Source organism: Loxodonta africana, chromosome 4, assembly GCF_030014295.1.
Source record: "Loxodonta africana isolate mLoxAfr1 chromosome 4, mLoxAfr1.hap2, whole genome shotgun sequence".
Classification (NCBI taxonomy): Eukaryota; Metazoa; Chordata; class Mammalia; order Proboscidea; family Elephantidae; genus Loxodonta; species Loxodonta africana.
The window spans coordinates 52,096,191-52,112,175 of record NC_087345.1 but is presented as its reverse complement, the minus strand read 5'-3'; the positions used below and the strand labels follow the sequence as shown (position 1 = coordinate 52,112,175).

The 15,985-nt window shown below is 36.9% G+C and overlaps 1 protein-coding gene across 26 annotated transcripts in view; it reads left to right on the top strand.

Moving 5' to 3' along the window:
* Window positions 1-15,985, top strand: part of METTL25 (methyltransferase like 25) — a 147,496-nt gene that overhangs the window by 14,809 nt on the left and 116,702 nt on the right. For 23 of the 26 annotated variants that reach the window (XR_010321792.1, XR_010321790.1, XR_002787969.2 and 20 more), the window contains exons 2-4: window positions 4,488-4,652; window positions 9,397-9,462; window positions 11,204-11,310. Coding sequence is in view for 15 of the 26 variants with exons in the window: in XM_023559276.2 (XP_023415044.2) it covers window positions 4,488-4,652; window positions 9,397-9,462; window positions 11,204-11,310 (338 nt within the window). In the remaining 11 variants the exon portion in view is untranslated. Of the gene's footprint in view, window positions 1-4,487; window positions 4,653-9,265; window positions 9,463-11,203; window positions 11,311-15,985 lie in introns of those variants that run through there. The other 3 variants (XM_064283783.1, XM_023559302.2, XM_003405236.4) reach the window with 3 other exon arrangements.

Here is a 15,985-nt window from a genome sequence, read left to right as displayed (position 1 = left end):
AAAACAGTGCTACTGAAGTCCTCCAGGTGGCCTCAGTGATTACTCACACTACAGAGTTTTAGGAGAATTTCTCTTTGTCCCTGTATAGCTGGTGATGCTGCAATACTAAATGTATTGAGGGATTGCTTTCACTCATCCATTTATTCATTCTTCTAGTCTCTGCTAAGTGCCTGCTGTGTACAAAGTATTGTTGCTTTATATAGCTGGGCATGAAACAGTATGTTACTTTGTTTCTAGAACTAAATAGCACATCAAAATCTTATCATAAAAACGCCTTTATTCCTTTGCAAAGGTTTGCCAGTTGTTTTATAAATGAGAATCACCTTTTAAGTTCTTGAAATGTTGAGATCACTTCTGATGGAGAGAGAGAGATGTATAGGGGAGCGATGCGAGTAGATTCCGGCTCATAGTGACCCTGTGGGACAGGGTAGAACTGTTCCTACAGGGTTTCCAAGGAGTGGCTGGTGGATTCAAACTGCCGACCTTTTGGTTAGCAGCCAAGTTCTTAACCGTTGTGCCACCAGGGCTCACTTAACTACTATGACATAGTAATTGAATGTGGGAATTAAGAGCACGGTCTAAGGTCAAACTGCTTTGGTTTACATTCCCTGCCTCTTAGTTTCTGTGGGAACTTGGGTAAATTACGGACTATCTCAGTTTTTTCTTCTATTAAATGGGGATAAAAGCACTATATAACTGGCTCCTAAGACTGTTCAATGAAATGTAAAGTGGCTGGCACATAGTCTAGGTACAATAAATGTTAGTGATAGCAGTAATGAATTATGCGATGGTATCCTGTCTTCTTTAATGTACTATGTAACATTCAAGAAAAAGTTCAGACTTTGTACTTTTGAAAATTTATTTTTATTTAAGTGTAAATATTATAATTCACTGTATTTTTAGTTTTGAAATTTTAGTATGCATTGCTCCATCTTGAGATTTTCATAATCAACATGTATATATACATGTCTTTTCTATCTTTCTTTGTACATTCACCTCTGGTGTGGGGAAAAAAAGGCCCTTAGAGATACTCTTTGATATGAAATATGGTGTCTCATATTTATAGAAAATAACTATAGTTATAGATATAACATAGTGATAGAAAATAATTCCCCCTGCGTCTTACTTCCCCGATCCCTCGTGCCCAATTAACTATGTTCTAAGAAACTTCTGTGAAATAGTAATAGAAGGTGTATAAAAAGTAAGAGTAAATAAAGAACACAAGTAAAGCATGTAATAAAACAGAGCAGGCACTTCCAGTAGAGGGAGATATTGGCAAAATAATCAGGCCACATAATATGTAGATGTATTGGTCAGCGAACTAAAAACCCAAGCTTTCCTGTATAAAAAATTTAGCTAAATTAGAATTAACTTTATAAATATAAACTGAGTAACATTGTGGTTTGCTATTTTATTCAGTTTCAAAACCCAGTCTTATTATACAGGTACCTAGGGGAACACTATGAGGACTATAAACATTTTTGTCATTGTCACATAACTTTTCTCATGTGCTGTTTCAGAGATGGAAGTAAAGACAAGATTGTTGACACCTTTCTCTCTCTTTCTGGATCTCTAAAAGTAGCATGTAATGACAGTTAACAGCCTCACTAAGTTGAAAACAAAAGTCCAGCCGCTGTATTTCCATGATTCAAAAAGGTTTTTTTTGATGGTATTCTGGATTGTATGAGCGAACTGGTGCCAGCCCTAAATGACATAAATTAATGTACTGAATCAAAACACTACCCTGTTGTTAAAAAGAGTAATGTCTTTGTAATTTAGATCTCTAAATTTTTTACGTTACTGAGAGGCCTATAATTAAAAGCAATGTAATACCATTTAGTTCAGATTAAATTAGACTTTTTTCGGACATTTTCATTCAGTGTAGTTAAATTGATTGGAATCTTTACTTTTCCAACAGAAACATCACATACTTTCTGTTGGCAACATTGTCCAATAACTGACTACTATAATAGTCCCTCTGCAAGTTGAGATTTAATACTCTCATTCTATCACACTCTTTGAAATTGCTGCCTTGGAACCTGGGGATGTTGAGACTGCCCTTAAACCTAAGAGTCACACTTAATAATTGAATGAGTTTTCCCTTCTGTATCATGCCTAAATATTTTGATGTGGATTTTATTACTTCTGGCTGTGTTAGTAAATTCAGTTTGCCAGATGTCCAAAAAAGCGTATGTAATACGTACGGTATATCATAAATAAGTTCACCATCTTTCTTTGTAATTTAAATTTTTATTTAGTTGATTCAGAAATGAAAGTTACACATCTTTGACATTTTTGGTAAACATTACCACCACCAACTTAACAGATAACCAAATTCACCGCCATTAAGTCAATTCCAACTCATGGCAACCTCTTGTGTTAAGAGTAAAACTGCTGCATAGGGCCCTTGGCCATAATCTTTAGGGAGGCAGATCACCAGGCCTTTGTTCCGTAGCACTGCTTGGTGAGTTCGAACTACTAGCCTTTAGGTTAGTAGCTGAGCACTTAATAATTTGTGCCTCCCCAGGATCTTAAACTAATAGATATTAGCTTTAAAAGGATATTAGCTTAGACAGGCAGTTTTTACTTAGAATTCTATAAACATTTGTCAGCTATCTTGCTTTTAATTTTTGTTAGGCATCATCATTGTTCTTTGTGCTTAAATGGATTTTTATAATTTCATAAGTAACCATGGAGGATCAGCTATGCCAGAGTAGATGTCATAGCATACAGTATAGTTTTTCTGATGGAACCAGAATTTTTCCCTGGATTACACCATGCTTTTGTAAGGTGAACATTTTACATAATTCATTTAAGCACTAAATCAAACACAAAACCAAACGCTTTGCTGTTGAGTCAATTCTGACTCATAGCAACCCTACAGGACAGACTAGAACTGCCCCATAGGGTTTCCAAGGAGCAGCTAGTAGATTCAAACTGCTGACCTTTTGGTTAGCAGCTCAGGTCTTAATCACTGTGCCACCAGGGCTCCATTTAAGCACTAGATGTGTGTTTTTTGAATTATTAAAAACAGCTTTCAAAGAGTAGACTTAATTTTTTTCTCCATCAAAAGAGTTTCTTGGAACTACTACAGACAAATTAGAATGCCCTTTTTTTTTTTTTTTTTTTAAGAGAGGCCTGGTGATCTGCTTCTTAAGATTAAAAAAGAAAACCCTATGGAGCAGTTCTACTCTGTAACACATGAAGTCGCCATGAGTCGGAATTGACTCAAAAGCAGCCAGTTTGGTTTTTGGTTTAAGTAAATTAACATGCTTTACAAATAATCATAGAAAGATGCAGTTGAGCAAATGAAAAGCAAATCTGTCAGTCTGCTTGTGTGTATCCTTTACAATAGACCAGATTATGCTGCAGTAATAAGCCTAAAAACTCAGTGACTAAAAACAACAAAATTTATTTTTCATATAAGCTACATGACCCTTGTAAGTTGGCAGGAGTACTGCCCTTGTCTTATTCACCCAGAAACTCAAGCTGAAGGAGGTTCCACCTTGACACATACTTTTATGATTAAAGACCTGGGAAAAGAAAGAATAATGGATCTTCTGATACTCTAAAATCTTATACATGGAAATTGCTCAGTTTGCTTTGGAAAGATGTGGCCATACCTGAATTCAATGGGGTGTAAGATCTTCACGCAGAGAGGGGTACTGGATGTTTGTGAACAGTAAGAAGGTCTATCATATTATTCTAAATGAGCATTTGGGAACTACTGATATTACTAAACTCAGAATGTCTAGTTTAAAATAAGCTATGGGGAGGAAATGAGCTATTTGCACTTGATTGGTTTTAGAACTCACATTGACAATGCACTGAACACATTCATATCCCCACACACAACAGTTCTACATGGTCCAAATGAGGCAGGAACTATTTTACAGTAACATTAGTACCACTGGGGATGTTACTGTTGTTCCACATGAAACGTGGATTGGGAATAACAGTTTACAGTTGTGTGGGCTGACTGACTTAAATTCAGTTAAATTTAATAGCCACATTACTGTTTAGCAAGATTCAAACTTTTTTTCTGGTAGGAATGGGTCCTTTGGAAAAAAAAAGGGGGGAGTCAAATTTTGATTGGGAGCTTAAATATACAATATTAAAGAGAAAATAAACCCGTTGCCATCGAGTCGATTCTGACTCATAGCGACCCTGTAGGACAGAGTAGAACTGCCCCATGGCGTTTCCAAGGAGCACCTGGTGGATTCAAACTGCGGACCTTTTGGTTAGCAACTTAGCTCTTAACCACTAGGCCACCAGGGTTTGGGGGCTAAAAATAGCTAATTGTTTAAATAGCAAATGTACACACAACCATTAGAGAGAGAGTGCCAAAATTCAAACCAAAATGAAAATAATATATTTTGTTATAAAATCCAGTGTTTTTTCTTTATTGTTTTTGAATTTCACGTACAAATTACCTACCAGTTATTTAATATTATTAATATTTTTCTCTCTATTCTGATTTTTTTTAGGTATTTCTGATTTCTCTAAAATATTTTGTGAAACTTCTCAGAAGCTGGTGAGTGTGGAAACCTTTGCTCTGGCTGCAAAATATTATTCTCTACAAAACTTGGGAATATGTACTCCTTTTGAACAGTTGCTTATAGCCCTTCAAGGAAATCAAAAACAGAGAACTGGTATGTGTGTGTGTTTATGTACTTAGAATCTGTATATTGTTATTCATCTTTCCAGCATACTCTTAATTCATTGTCAGATTTTATATCATGAACCCTCATAAATTAACTTGTGAATAGATAAGTAGCAGAACTTATTTATAGATCTCCGTATTTTTTCTTTCATTAGCCCTTTGTAATCCTTACTTCAGATTGTCTCTGCCCACAAAACACAGATTGCAGTGGCTCCTATGGATTCTAATTCTTTCTTTCATTTTTGCTGACTTGGTGGGCACTATTACAGTGGGCTAATATTCTCCACAGCCAGTTCTTTGAGAGTAAGATGAGGAAAGTGGAGGGGGAGTGAAGGAGAATGGTTGGGGACATAGAGGAGATAGATGGGTGTCAGGAAGTAGGGATGATACCAGTAAGAATCAAATAACAATGGAGATGGGGATGGTACAAATAAAAAAACAAATAGCAGCTTGGTAGGTGAAAACCCAACCATATTGATAATTATATTAAATGTAAGTAGACTAAACGCTCCAATTAAAAGGCAGAGATTGGACAGTTTGGTTAAAAAAAAGTTACTACTCAATGCTGATGTGAGGAACCAGCTTTAATATTAATAATAATCTCAGATTCTCTTTGGTATTATGTTTTATCATCCACAAAGCTCTTTTGTATTCGTTATCTCTCTTGATACTCATTATTTCCCTACCTTTTTATTTTGAAAAATTCCAAACGTACAGAAAAGTTGCAAGGATAGTACAATGAACCCTGTATATATGTCATCTAGATTCACCAGTTAACATTTTGCCATATTTGTTGCTTTTCTTCTCTCTCTCTGCCCATACATGTGTGCGTGCATGCGCACACACACGTTTTTTTCTTTCTGAGGTCTTTGAAAATCAATCACAGATAACATGACACTATCCCCAGATACTTCAGCCTGTACCTCCTAAGAACAAGGGCATTCTCCTACATGTTGTATAGTACGTTAACACATTCAGGATTTTTATATTAATACAGTAATATTATCTAATAAGCAGTCTATTTTCTGATTTTTCATATAAGCAGTTTTTTTTTCCTGATACAGGAATCAATTCAGGCTCATACATGACATTTGGTTGTCATGTTTCTTTAATCTCCTTTAATCTGAAATAATTCCTCAGACTTTGTTTTTCCTGATACTGATACTTTAATGCATATAGGCCAGGTTTGCCTGTTGTTTTTGCATAATTAGATTCAGGTTATCATTTTTGACAGGAATACTACTTAAGGGATGTTGTGTCCTTTTCAGTGCATTACATCAGGAAGCACACGTGAATATTTCCCCATTATTGGTGATGCTAAATTTGCTCCGTTGGTAAAGATGGGTCCGCTGGACCTCTCCATTGTCACGGGACCTTTTCCCCTCTGAGTCCTATTCTTAATTATTTTTATTTCTTCTTCTATCTCTCTAATCATTTTAAGCAAATTTATTTCATAGTGGTTCCCCTGGCATTAGAAAAAGGGGGCTTTTGATGAGTTATGGTTCTTGGTAAGGAAATTCTGGCTACAAATGAGTTCATCAGCAACATTGCCAAGAGGCTATAGTCCACCGGCACCCAAAACACTAAGGAGAACTAGTATTCTGGCAATAACTGAGTGATGATATTACCCTCATTCACGAAATACTTTACCATAAGGCAGAGAAAGTTTTCCCCTTGCATCAATTTATGATGTGCAAGGACAGCATTATCAGCATCAGGATGGACAAGGGTGTTTTAACCCTGGTAGGAATAAGCAGCAAGACCACCATTTAAGGTCTCTATGATTTATGGATTATGTTGTATGCTCTGTACAAGGAAGAGGGAGTTGACTTAGCCATGTAGGGATGCATGTTGGTGATAGGTGACTGGGGAGCAGTTGTATACCCCATTACTAGAGTACATCAACATATTGGTTTGCTATGTTAGTATCTGGGAGAAGAATGGCATTGTGTGCATTATGGAATCTAAACCACCCTGACATAGACCATGTCCTACAGTGCTGTCAGTATGTTACCAAAAAGGTGCCAGCTGGCATCTGTAGGACCTTGAGTGACTCCCGTTTCTATCTGGAAAGACCTTGTTGAATCCCAGTATCCCAATTCAATGAACTTGGATTAAGCTTGCACCCAGATGTTCTTAAATGAGAAGACTATCTTGTCGTAAGGAGCTTCCCAGCCCTCCGCTGCAACTCCTTGCCCTCTATTCCCCTGCCAGAAGCTATCAACTCTGATCTTTTCTTCTGGTGTAGCCTGACTCTGAGGTCTTTTCATCATCCAGAGCAGGAAGAAAATATCTGAAGTTGCCTAGGAAAAATGAGTTAAGCAAGCTCTGGATAATAATTTTGCCTATTAAGGAAAGTACACCGGCAGTGAAGCTGATTCCTTAGACTACAAAAAAAAAAAAAGTCACTGTTAATTTCCAACTAGTCCTATATGCTCCAGGTCTCCTCCCCTGACCCCATTTCCCACTAAATCTCACTCCTGGAGAAAAAGGCCACCCTGCCTAGGGCTCCAGTCTGTCCTTTCTCTCACTCTTACTTCCCGTGTCAGCATTGTTTTAAAGTATCATCATTATATACTACCTCTTTGATCCTCTGCCAGTAAACAGCTATTTGGGAACAGTGGAGGGGAAGAACCACGCTGTGGTAGTCAGAATAATCGTCCTCCAAAGATATCCATATCCTCTTCCTAGGAACCTGTGAATGGTTATATTACATGGCAGGAGAATTAAGGTTGCTGATGGAATTGAGGTTGTTAATCAGCTGACCTTAAAAAAATTGGAAGTTTATCCTTGGATTATTCAGATATACTCAATTTAATCACAAGGATGCTTAAAAGATGGGAGAAGGAAGTAGATGAGTCAGAATCAGCGTGATGCAATGTAAGGAACACTTTCTAACTGTTGCTGGTTTTGAAGTTGGAAGGGGTTCGTGAGCCAAGGAATGAAGGCAGTCTCTAGAAGCTGGAAAAGGCAAGAAAACAGATTATCCTCTAGAACCTCCAGAAAGGAGCACGGCCCTAGTACCTTATTTTAGCTCAGTGAACCCCTTTTGGCCTACTGACCTGACCTCCTGAACTATATAATATAACAAGTCTGTGTTGTTTTTAGCCACTAAGTTTGTGGTAATGTGTTACAGCAGCAATAGGAAACTAATACCCATGGAGACTAGTATGACAAGGTCCATCAAATACCTGAAAAGAAACATGGAAAGATTAGATGTTTGAAAACACAGAGCCTGAGCATTTTCCAAAATTTAAGAGGGAAAAAGATCTGTGTCAAAGAAAGCCCAAACAAAACAAATTTAAAAAATGTATTGAAAATGCAGAACTCACAAGAAATAATTATAAAAAGAACCAGAGCAATAAAACATAGATTACCTAAAAAGAACAGTAATCTGCAGTGGACTTCTCATCAGTCACAATAAAGACCCAAAGACAATGGTAAAGGTCTTTAAAGTGCTGAAAATAATCATCACTTTAGAATACCATACCCAACTAAATCAACATTCAGATGTAAAGGTGAATTGAAGATAATTTCAGACAAAGGCAGAGAGAATGTTGTTGTTGTTGTTAGGTGCCGTTGAGTCAACAGTAACCATATAGGACAGGGTGAAACTGCCCCATAGGCCAACCTTTTGGTTAGCAGCCGAGCTCTTAACCACTACGCCACTAGGGTTCCCTAGAATGTACCTCTCAAAGATCCTGGCTAGAAGAAGTCTCACTAAAGAATGTGTTTTAGGAATAAAAAGTCAAACAGTAAAGTTTAGATATATTTTCTTTCTTTTAATTATTGTATACAGTATGTGGTTTTTGGTATAAGAGAGAGCCTATTTTCTTATGCAAAAAAATTTAATAGTTTTATTCGAATTTACTTTACAGATTCACGTTTTCCTTTTGAAAATGGATATTTTCACCTTCAAATATTTATTTTATTAGAATAAGAGTTTTGATGGGTGGCTTAGGGTAAATATATGTACATAAAAATTATGTATTCATGTAAAATATAGTTTACTGTGATATGACTGCTTGTCATTTGTCTCTAATAATAGTTATTATCTCATGTTTGCTTTTATTTTTTACTTTCATTATGGGAAACAACTAGTTGAGCTCTAACATCTGCAAAAAAGGCATTTCATTTTTTTTAATTTAGTATTATAATGAAATAGAGAGGAATTGGCCTATACATGACATGTACTGTAGTACAGATACACTAATGGTTTTACCAAGTAATTGCCATGGTGCTGTCTTCTCAAGAAGTGAATGAAATGTATTTTACTTATGTATGCAGTGGATAACGATGGCTAAAAATGAATCTAAACTCATGAGCATAGAAGAATAAATAGTTGTTTTATCATCCTAGATTCTAGAGTAGTTGTATTAATGTCCGGAAATATTTTTAATTGTTTTATATTGGGTGTGGTCTAGTGAGAAGATACCAGGGATGCTGCTAAACAGTCTCCAATGCATGGGGCTGTATTAATCCTTCCCAAAATGTCAGCAGTGCTGCTGTTCAGAAACCCTGATCCAGAGGAATAAATGTAGTGTCAGTCTGGATTATGATTCTGGTTTATCATTCAAACTTTCATTCTTTGCCTATATACAGGAAATACATTTGGAATATTTGCATTTATATAAATGTAGAAAATATTTTATATTCTTTATTCAAGAAAAATTTCAGGCAAATGTTCATAAAATTTTTACAAAATGAAAATACTTATGAAACCCAACACCCAGGCCAAGAAATAGAGCATTATGTACCAGAAGCCTGTGTCTCTTCCCCATCACAACTCCCACCCCAAGGTAACCATTGTTATTACTTTCATTATCACAGAGAAGTTTTGTCTGTTTTCGAACTTTGTAGTACATTTTCTCTTGTGTCTGGTTTTTGCATATGCATCCGTGTTATCACGTGTACGAGAAGTTTGATTTTTCTTTTTTTTTTTAATTTATTGCTGTGATATTTCCATTCTACTTTTGATAAATATTTGAGTTTTCAGTTTTGGACTCCTGTATTAGGAATAGTGCTGCTGTGAGTGTCATGGATTGAATTGTGTCCCCTCAAAAATATGTGTCCACTTGGTTAGGCCATGATTCCCAGTATTGTGTGGTTGTCCTCCATTTTGTGAGTTTAATTTTATGTTAAAAAGGATTAGGGTAGGATTGTAACACCACCGTTACCCAGGTTACCTCCCTGATCCAATGTAAAAGGAGTTTCACTAGGACGTGGCCTGTACCACCTTTTATCTTAGATAAAAGGGAAGCAGGCAGAGAATTGGGGACCTCAAACCACCAAGAAAGCAGCTCCGGAAACAAAGCATATGCTTTGGACCTGAGGTTCCTGTGCTGAGATGCTCCCAGACCAAGGGAAGACTGATGACAAGGACCTTCCCTGCAGAGCCGACAGAGAGAGAAAGCCTTCCCCTGGAGCCAGCACCCCGAACTTGGATTTCTAGCTTATTGGGCTGTGAGAGAATAAACTTCTCTTTGTTAAAGCCATCCACTTGTGGTATTTGTGTTATAGCAGCACTAGATGACTAAGACAGTGAGCATTCTTGTACATGTCTTTTGGTGCACATAAACATATATATTTCTGTTGTGTATATTCCTACTAGTGGAATTGCTGGGAGTCATGAAGTACGCAGATGTCCGGGTTTAGAAGATACTGCCAAACATTTTTTATAAAAAAGATGTATCAATTTATACTCCCACCTGCAGTGTTTAAGTATCCCTCTTGCTCCACATCCTCATTGACACTTCACCTCGTCAGTCTTTTCATTTTAACAGTTTTGATAGCTATGTAGTATTCTTCCAAGTGATTTAAATTTTCATTTTGCTAATGATTAGAAATGTTGAGCACCTCATCGTGTATTCTCTTGGCCATTTCTATACACTTTAAGAGAATTGCATATACTGTGAAGTGCTGTCTTACAGAACCTTCTACGATGATAGAAATGTTCTATAACTAACTGTCCAATACAGTCAAATCTAACTGTATGTGGTTGTTAACATTTAAAATGTGGCTAGTGTAACTCAGAAACTTAATTTGTAATTTAATTTAATTTTAATTAAATTAAGACTTGTTTAAATCCTTTGCCCATTTTTCTATGGAGTGGTCTTTTTCTTATTTGTAGGAGTTTATTTTTGTCGTGTTTTCTTTTATTCTTAGATACAAACTCTGTATTGATATACGTATTGTAATTATCTTCTCCCACTTTGTGACTTTTCTTTTCACTGTCTTAATGATGTCTTTTGGTGAAGAAAATTTCTTTTATAGTTTAGCAATCTTTTTGTTTGTGGTTAATTGCTTTTTGTGTCAAGAGCATTTTTTTTAATAATGTTATTGTTTATGTGTCTCAATATTTGTTTTAATTTAGATTTTATCCATAACAGCTAAACTAATAGAAATACATTACCCAGATACCACAATAAAATCTGTGTTATTTTCATATTTAATTACAAAAAACATGAATATCGACTGATCATTCAAATCAGATCTTCCTTCTTTAATAGCAGTATCTTAGTTTTGTTTCATTTTGATCAGGTGAAAATATGAAGCCAGATGAGTTTATGAATATGAAAAAGTCTCATGAAGTTCATATAATGTCAGAGCTGATAAGCAGTATTGCTGACTTTTGTGGAATAAAGCAGGTAAGAGTATTTCTTTATATTTTCAGGTGTTAACATTATTGCCAATTTTTGTCTCATTTAAATTTCATTTTCTACTATCACTATCTAGCCCTTAAAATGTTTTTAACTAATAGCTGATGTCAGATACATCAGATCCTTTAAACACATACATGCGTTGTTTAACATCCAGGATAGGTTCTATGAAATAGAATGTGATGTGATTTGGACGTGGTGCAAACATGTCTAAATCTCAAGCAGTAGCATTCACTGGTTTTCCACCTTCACATTGTTTTCATAACCTGTTTCACTTCCAAATCGATACTTCTCCTTTGCCTGGTGCTGCCGCAAATTCCTCAGCGGAAATTTCAAACCTCCAGTTTCCTTAAATGTTCCATTTTCAACTCTCTTCCACTTCTCAGAATAACTAGAAGCCATGAAACTAACAATTGCATAAATTTCTTCTACATAGTTACAGTGAAAGAGGTGTAGTTCCTCCTGCCTTAGGCCAGTTTCTTCACCTGTACTCCAAATGCCAACTCCTCTCATCTTCTCAGGGGTAATTTACACTATACCAAAACCAAACCCACTGCCGTGGAGTTGATTCCGACACCTAGCGACCCTATAGGACAGAGTAGAACTGCCCCATAGAGTTTTCCAGGGAGTGCCTGGTGGATTCAAACTGCTGACCCTTTGATTAGCAGCCATAGCACTTAACCACTATGCCACTAGGGTTTCCAATTTACACTAGAGACTAGAAAATAGCAGATGCCAAGATATTCATGGATACTATGTTAGTAAATGTAACCCTTTTTTTTTTTTTCATATTTCTTGACCTTTCAGCAGCATTTGAAAGAACATATCTGAAAAAAAAACTGTGGATCTCCACCTATCATTCTGACTTCTCAGGCTTTTACATATTTGACTACTGTTTACTCTGGTATGGGACCACGGACAAAAATGCAGTAGGACGTTGCCCAAACAGATGTTCTATGGTGCATGACTGTACTCTCATTTCTCAGTATGCTGCAACTATAAAAATTTCATAGTAAAAAGAAGATACAACTATCAGTTTTTTGCCGCAATTTCACTCTTTTTGGCATGGATAGAAGGGTTACACAAAGAAATTATGTTTTAAAACTTGGATTCATTCATAGTCAGAATCACAATGCACTCCTTTTTAAAAATAGTTTTTATGAGAGGTAGTGATATCTGAAAATAAATGTTTAAAAAAAATCAATGGTTGCCCACGTTGACCTATAAAAATAGTAAGTTATTTTCCTTGTACTTACGACAGCTGTGGGGATAATGGAGGCTTTTCACTCCTACAGTTTTCATTAGGTACCAGCATCTTTTCCATGAATTCTTTCAGACTGGTAAAAAGTTTGGAAGTGATTAGAAAACTCATAGCTTGAGCTAGGTATTCAGGGCTACTTGTGGCAACATAAATCTCTATAGAGTGGGGCTAGAGGAAGGCCTAAGACAGTAGTTATCAGTCTTTTCTCCAGTGTGCCATACCTGAGAAGTATCTATCAGACTTACCATAGCAATGATTCTCAGCTAGAGTAGAACAGGCATGTACACTTCCCCTTGCAGGGAGTACCTAATTAGCAAGGTATGCACGGGTGTAATTAATTACTACTATGTACTGCACAGTTTCACCTGTTTGTCATCACATCCCATGTGAAATTGTGCACTAGAGATTAGTAAGTAAACGCAATTAAGCCTGTGCATACCTTGCTTACTGGCTGATCTGCCCCCATGCCATATCAAAATTTTGAGGCAGTTACTAAGTTTCTAAAAATTCTTCAGGTGATTCTGAAATGATGTATCCATTAAGAGTGATGACAATGGGAATGGACTCCAGAGGAATAAGTAGGCAGTTTATTAGAGTTAAAAGGGGTACAACAAGCTTAGGCAATTAAGACATCAATTAATAACAGCTGGTCCACTAGAGCGGCCAGCAGAAAATTCAGATAATTGGTATTCAGGTAAGCTGAATAGAAGGCCTGTTTGTGGATAACATGAACGCAGGCATGGAGCAGGAGAATGGGATAAAGTTTCAGCCGTGAAAGAAAGGGTGGTCTAAATGAGGCAGAGCAACAGTGACCACAAGAATTGGACTCAGATTCTGTGTAGAAACCAAGAAAAAACCCGATCATCTAGTTTGAGAATATATGGAAGTGGGAACAAGAGAAATGTGAATCAATTTAGCATCAGAATTGATACTCTGTTTCCTGGGAGTTGACTGCAAAAGCAGTATAGGAGTCTAGCATTCATGCCAAAGCCAACAAATGCCATATCTGAGAGTATGCTTGAATCTTAAATCCAACTAGATAGTTGAACTAAGATTACTAATACACTCTCGACTTCAGCTGTGATTAATTGAAGACCTAGAAAGGATGGAGCCTGTTAGTCAGAGGCCATTAGTAATGCAGGTGTGAGTAACCTGGGACAGCAGAAACAGGAAATATGAAGAAGCTGAAAGTGCTATGTATACTCTATGAAAGCATTTTCAATAAGGGTTCCTGTGGGATTAATTTTATATATTTTTCTTTCATCACATATGTAATGATGGTGTTTATATTATCAGTGTGTAAAATTCATTTAAAACCCATTGCCTTTGAGTCGATTCCAACTCATATCCACCCTGTAGGACAGAGTAGAGCTGCCCCATAGGGTTTCCAAGGAGCAGCTGATGGATTCGAACTGCCAATTTTTATTAGCGGAGTTCTTAACCACTGTGCCACCAGGACTCCATAAGATTCATTTATTCATTACATATTGAGTCCCAACCATGTAGTAGCCAATGTGCAAAATTAGTCCACAATTTTATATAAGGAATGATAAGACTTCTACTTCTGGCAAGGTAGCACTGGACTAGATAGTGTGAGGAACAATTAGATATGTATAAAGTATAACATATCCTGGGCTCATGGGAGGTAAAAGAGACAATGGAGCAACCTCCTCTCCTCAGACAAAACAAAACACAGCCGTAGCACTTTTGAAAAACGTGGGGTTACTCATGGGCAAAAACCTAAGTCAGTAGGAGTCTGCTGGGTTAAGTCAGGCCTGGCTATCTGGAAACCGATTCATGTGGTCTCAGATTGCTCTCATCCCCTGGCTCTAGGCAGAAACGTACATAAATTATTTCAGGAGATAAAAAAACCCCAAAACTAACCCCATTGCAGTAGAGTCAATTCCAACTCATAGTGACCCTATAGGACAGAGTGGAACTGCCCCATAGGGTTTCTAAGGAGTGGCCAGTGGATTCGAACTGCTGTTTGGTTAACCACTGCGCCACCAGGGCTGCCTTAATTTAGGACTCTGGATTTACCGGAAGACTCAGATTAACCAAGCTTGACCTTCTAAATTAAGATCATCAAACTCTTTAGGAAATAAATTACCATGAGTGAGAGTCCACAGGGTATAATGCTTTTCATTTTACCGTAGTCTTTGCTATAGATGTTTATGGTGGTTTATTCAGAAATTAGCTCCTACCCTAGCAGGAGCTTCCAGTGTTAAGGCAAAAAAACAAAACAAAATCTGTTAAAAAAAAAAAAAAAGGGACTTATTAGCAGAAGGTAAGGTCAGAGAGGCAATGAGGGATTTTGCTCAGGGGAGTAGCATGATTAGACTTTGTTCTGCTCTGTTGAGAGTACACAGGTGGGGTGGGGGCTCAGGTGCAGAGCGACCATTGAGGAGACAGTTACAGTTAGCAGGCTTAGAGTGGAGTTGGCATGAAGTTGCCTTGGTAATTGATCAGATTATGGACATATTTTGAAGGAGATGCTAATAGGATTTGCTCACAATTCAGATGATGGATATAAGAGAAAGACGAGAGTTCAGTTCTCTACCTGGAATGTGAAGATACCATCAACTGTGATGAGGAAATTTATGGGAGAGCCAGGTTTTATAGAGAATATCAAGAGCTCAGTTTTGGACATGTTAAATTTGAGATGCTTCTTAGACATCCAAGTGAAAATGGTTAGGTAAACAGTTGTATATATAAGCATGAAGTTCATGGGAGAATTCCAAACAGTTATAAATTTGAGAGTCATTACCCTAGTATGGTAGTTTGATCTCTAGGTCAGTTAAAAAATATAACTGTTCTATCTGAAGTACTAATATTATTAAGAAATATAACCAGTATGTGTAACAATGTTTCTGTAAAACTGTCCCTGTTGAGTAGATTTGAATTGCCAACCTTTTGGTTAACAGCCAAGCCCTTAACCACTGTGACGTCAGGGCTCCATGAAGTTCATGGGAGAATTCTGAACAAGAGTTATAAATTTGATAGTCATTACCCTGGTATGGTAGTTTGATCCCTAGATCAGTCAACAAAATGTAACTGTTCCACCTAAAATACTAATATTATTAAGAAATACAACTATTATGTGTAACAGTGTTTCCATGAGAAAGTCTCCTAAACAGAAATAGAAGAGTCTGAAGATACCTCTCCCCAGGTATTGGATTAGAGACTTCTCTTTCTTCACATTGATGGCCTAAGGTAGATGATTCAGCAAGGAAAAGGCTGTGGTAGATAAGGGATAGATCACGCTGGTGGGGATTTTGCTATTCAGACAAGTTAGTTTGAAGGTAGGAAGTTGTACAGCTTGTGGATTCCTACCAGAGTAACCTAGAATTGCACACAGTTGTTCTTTCTGTTGTTAACACTACATGTTAACTAAAGCGCCAA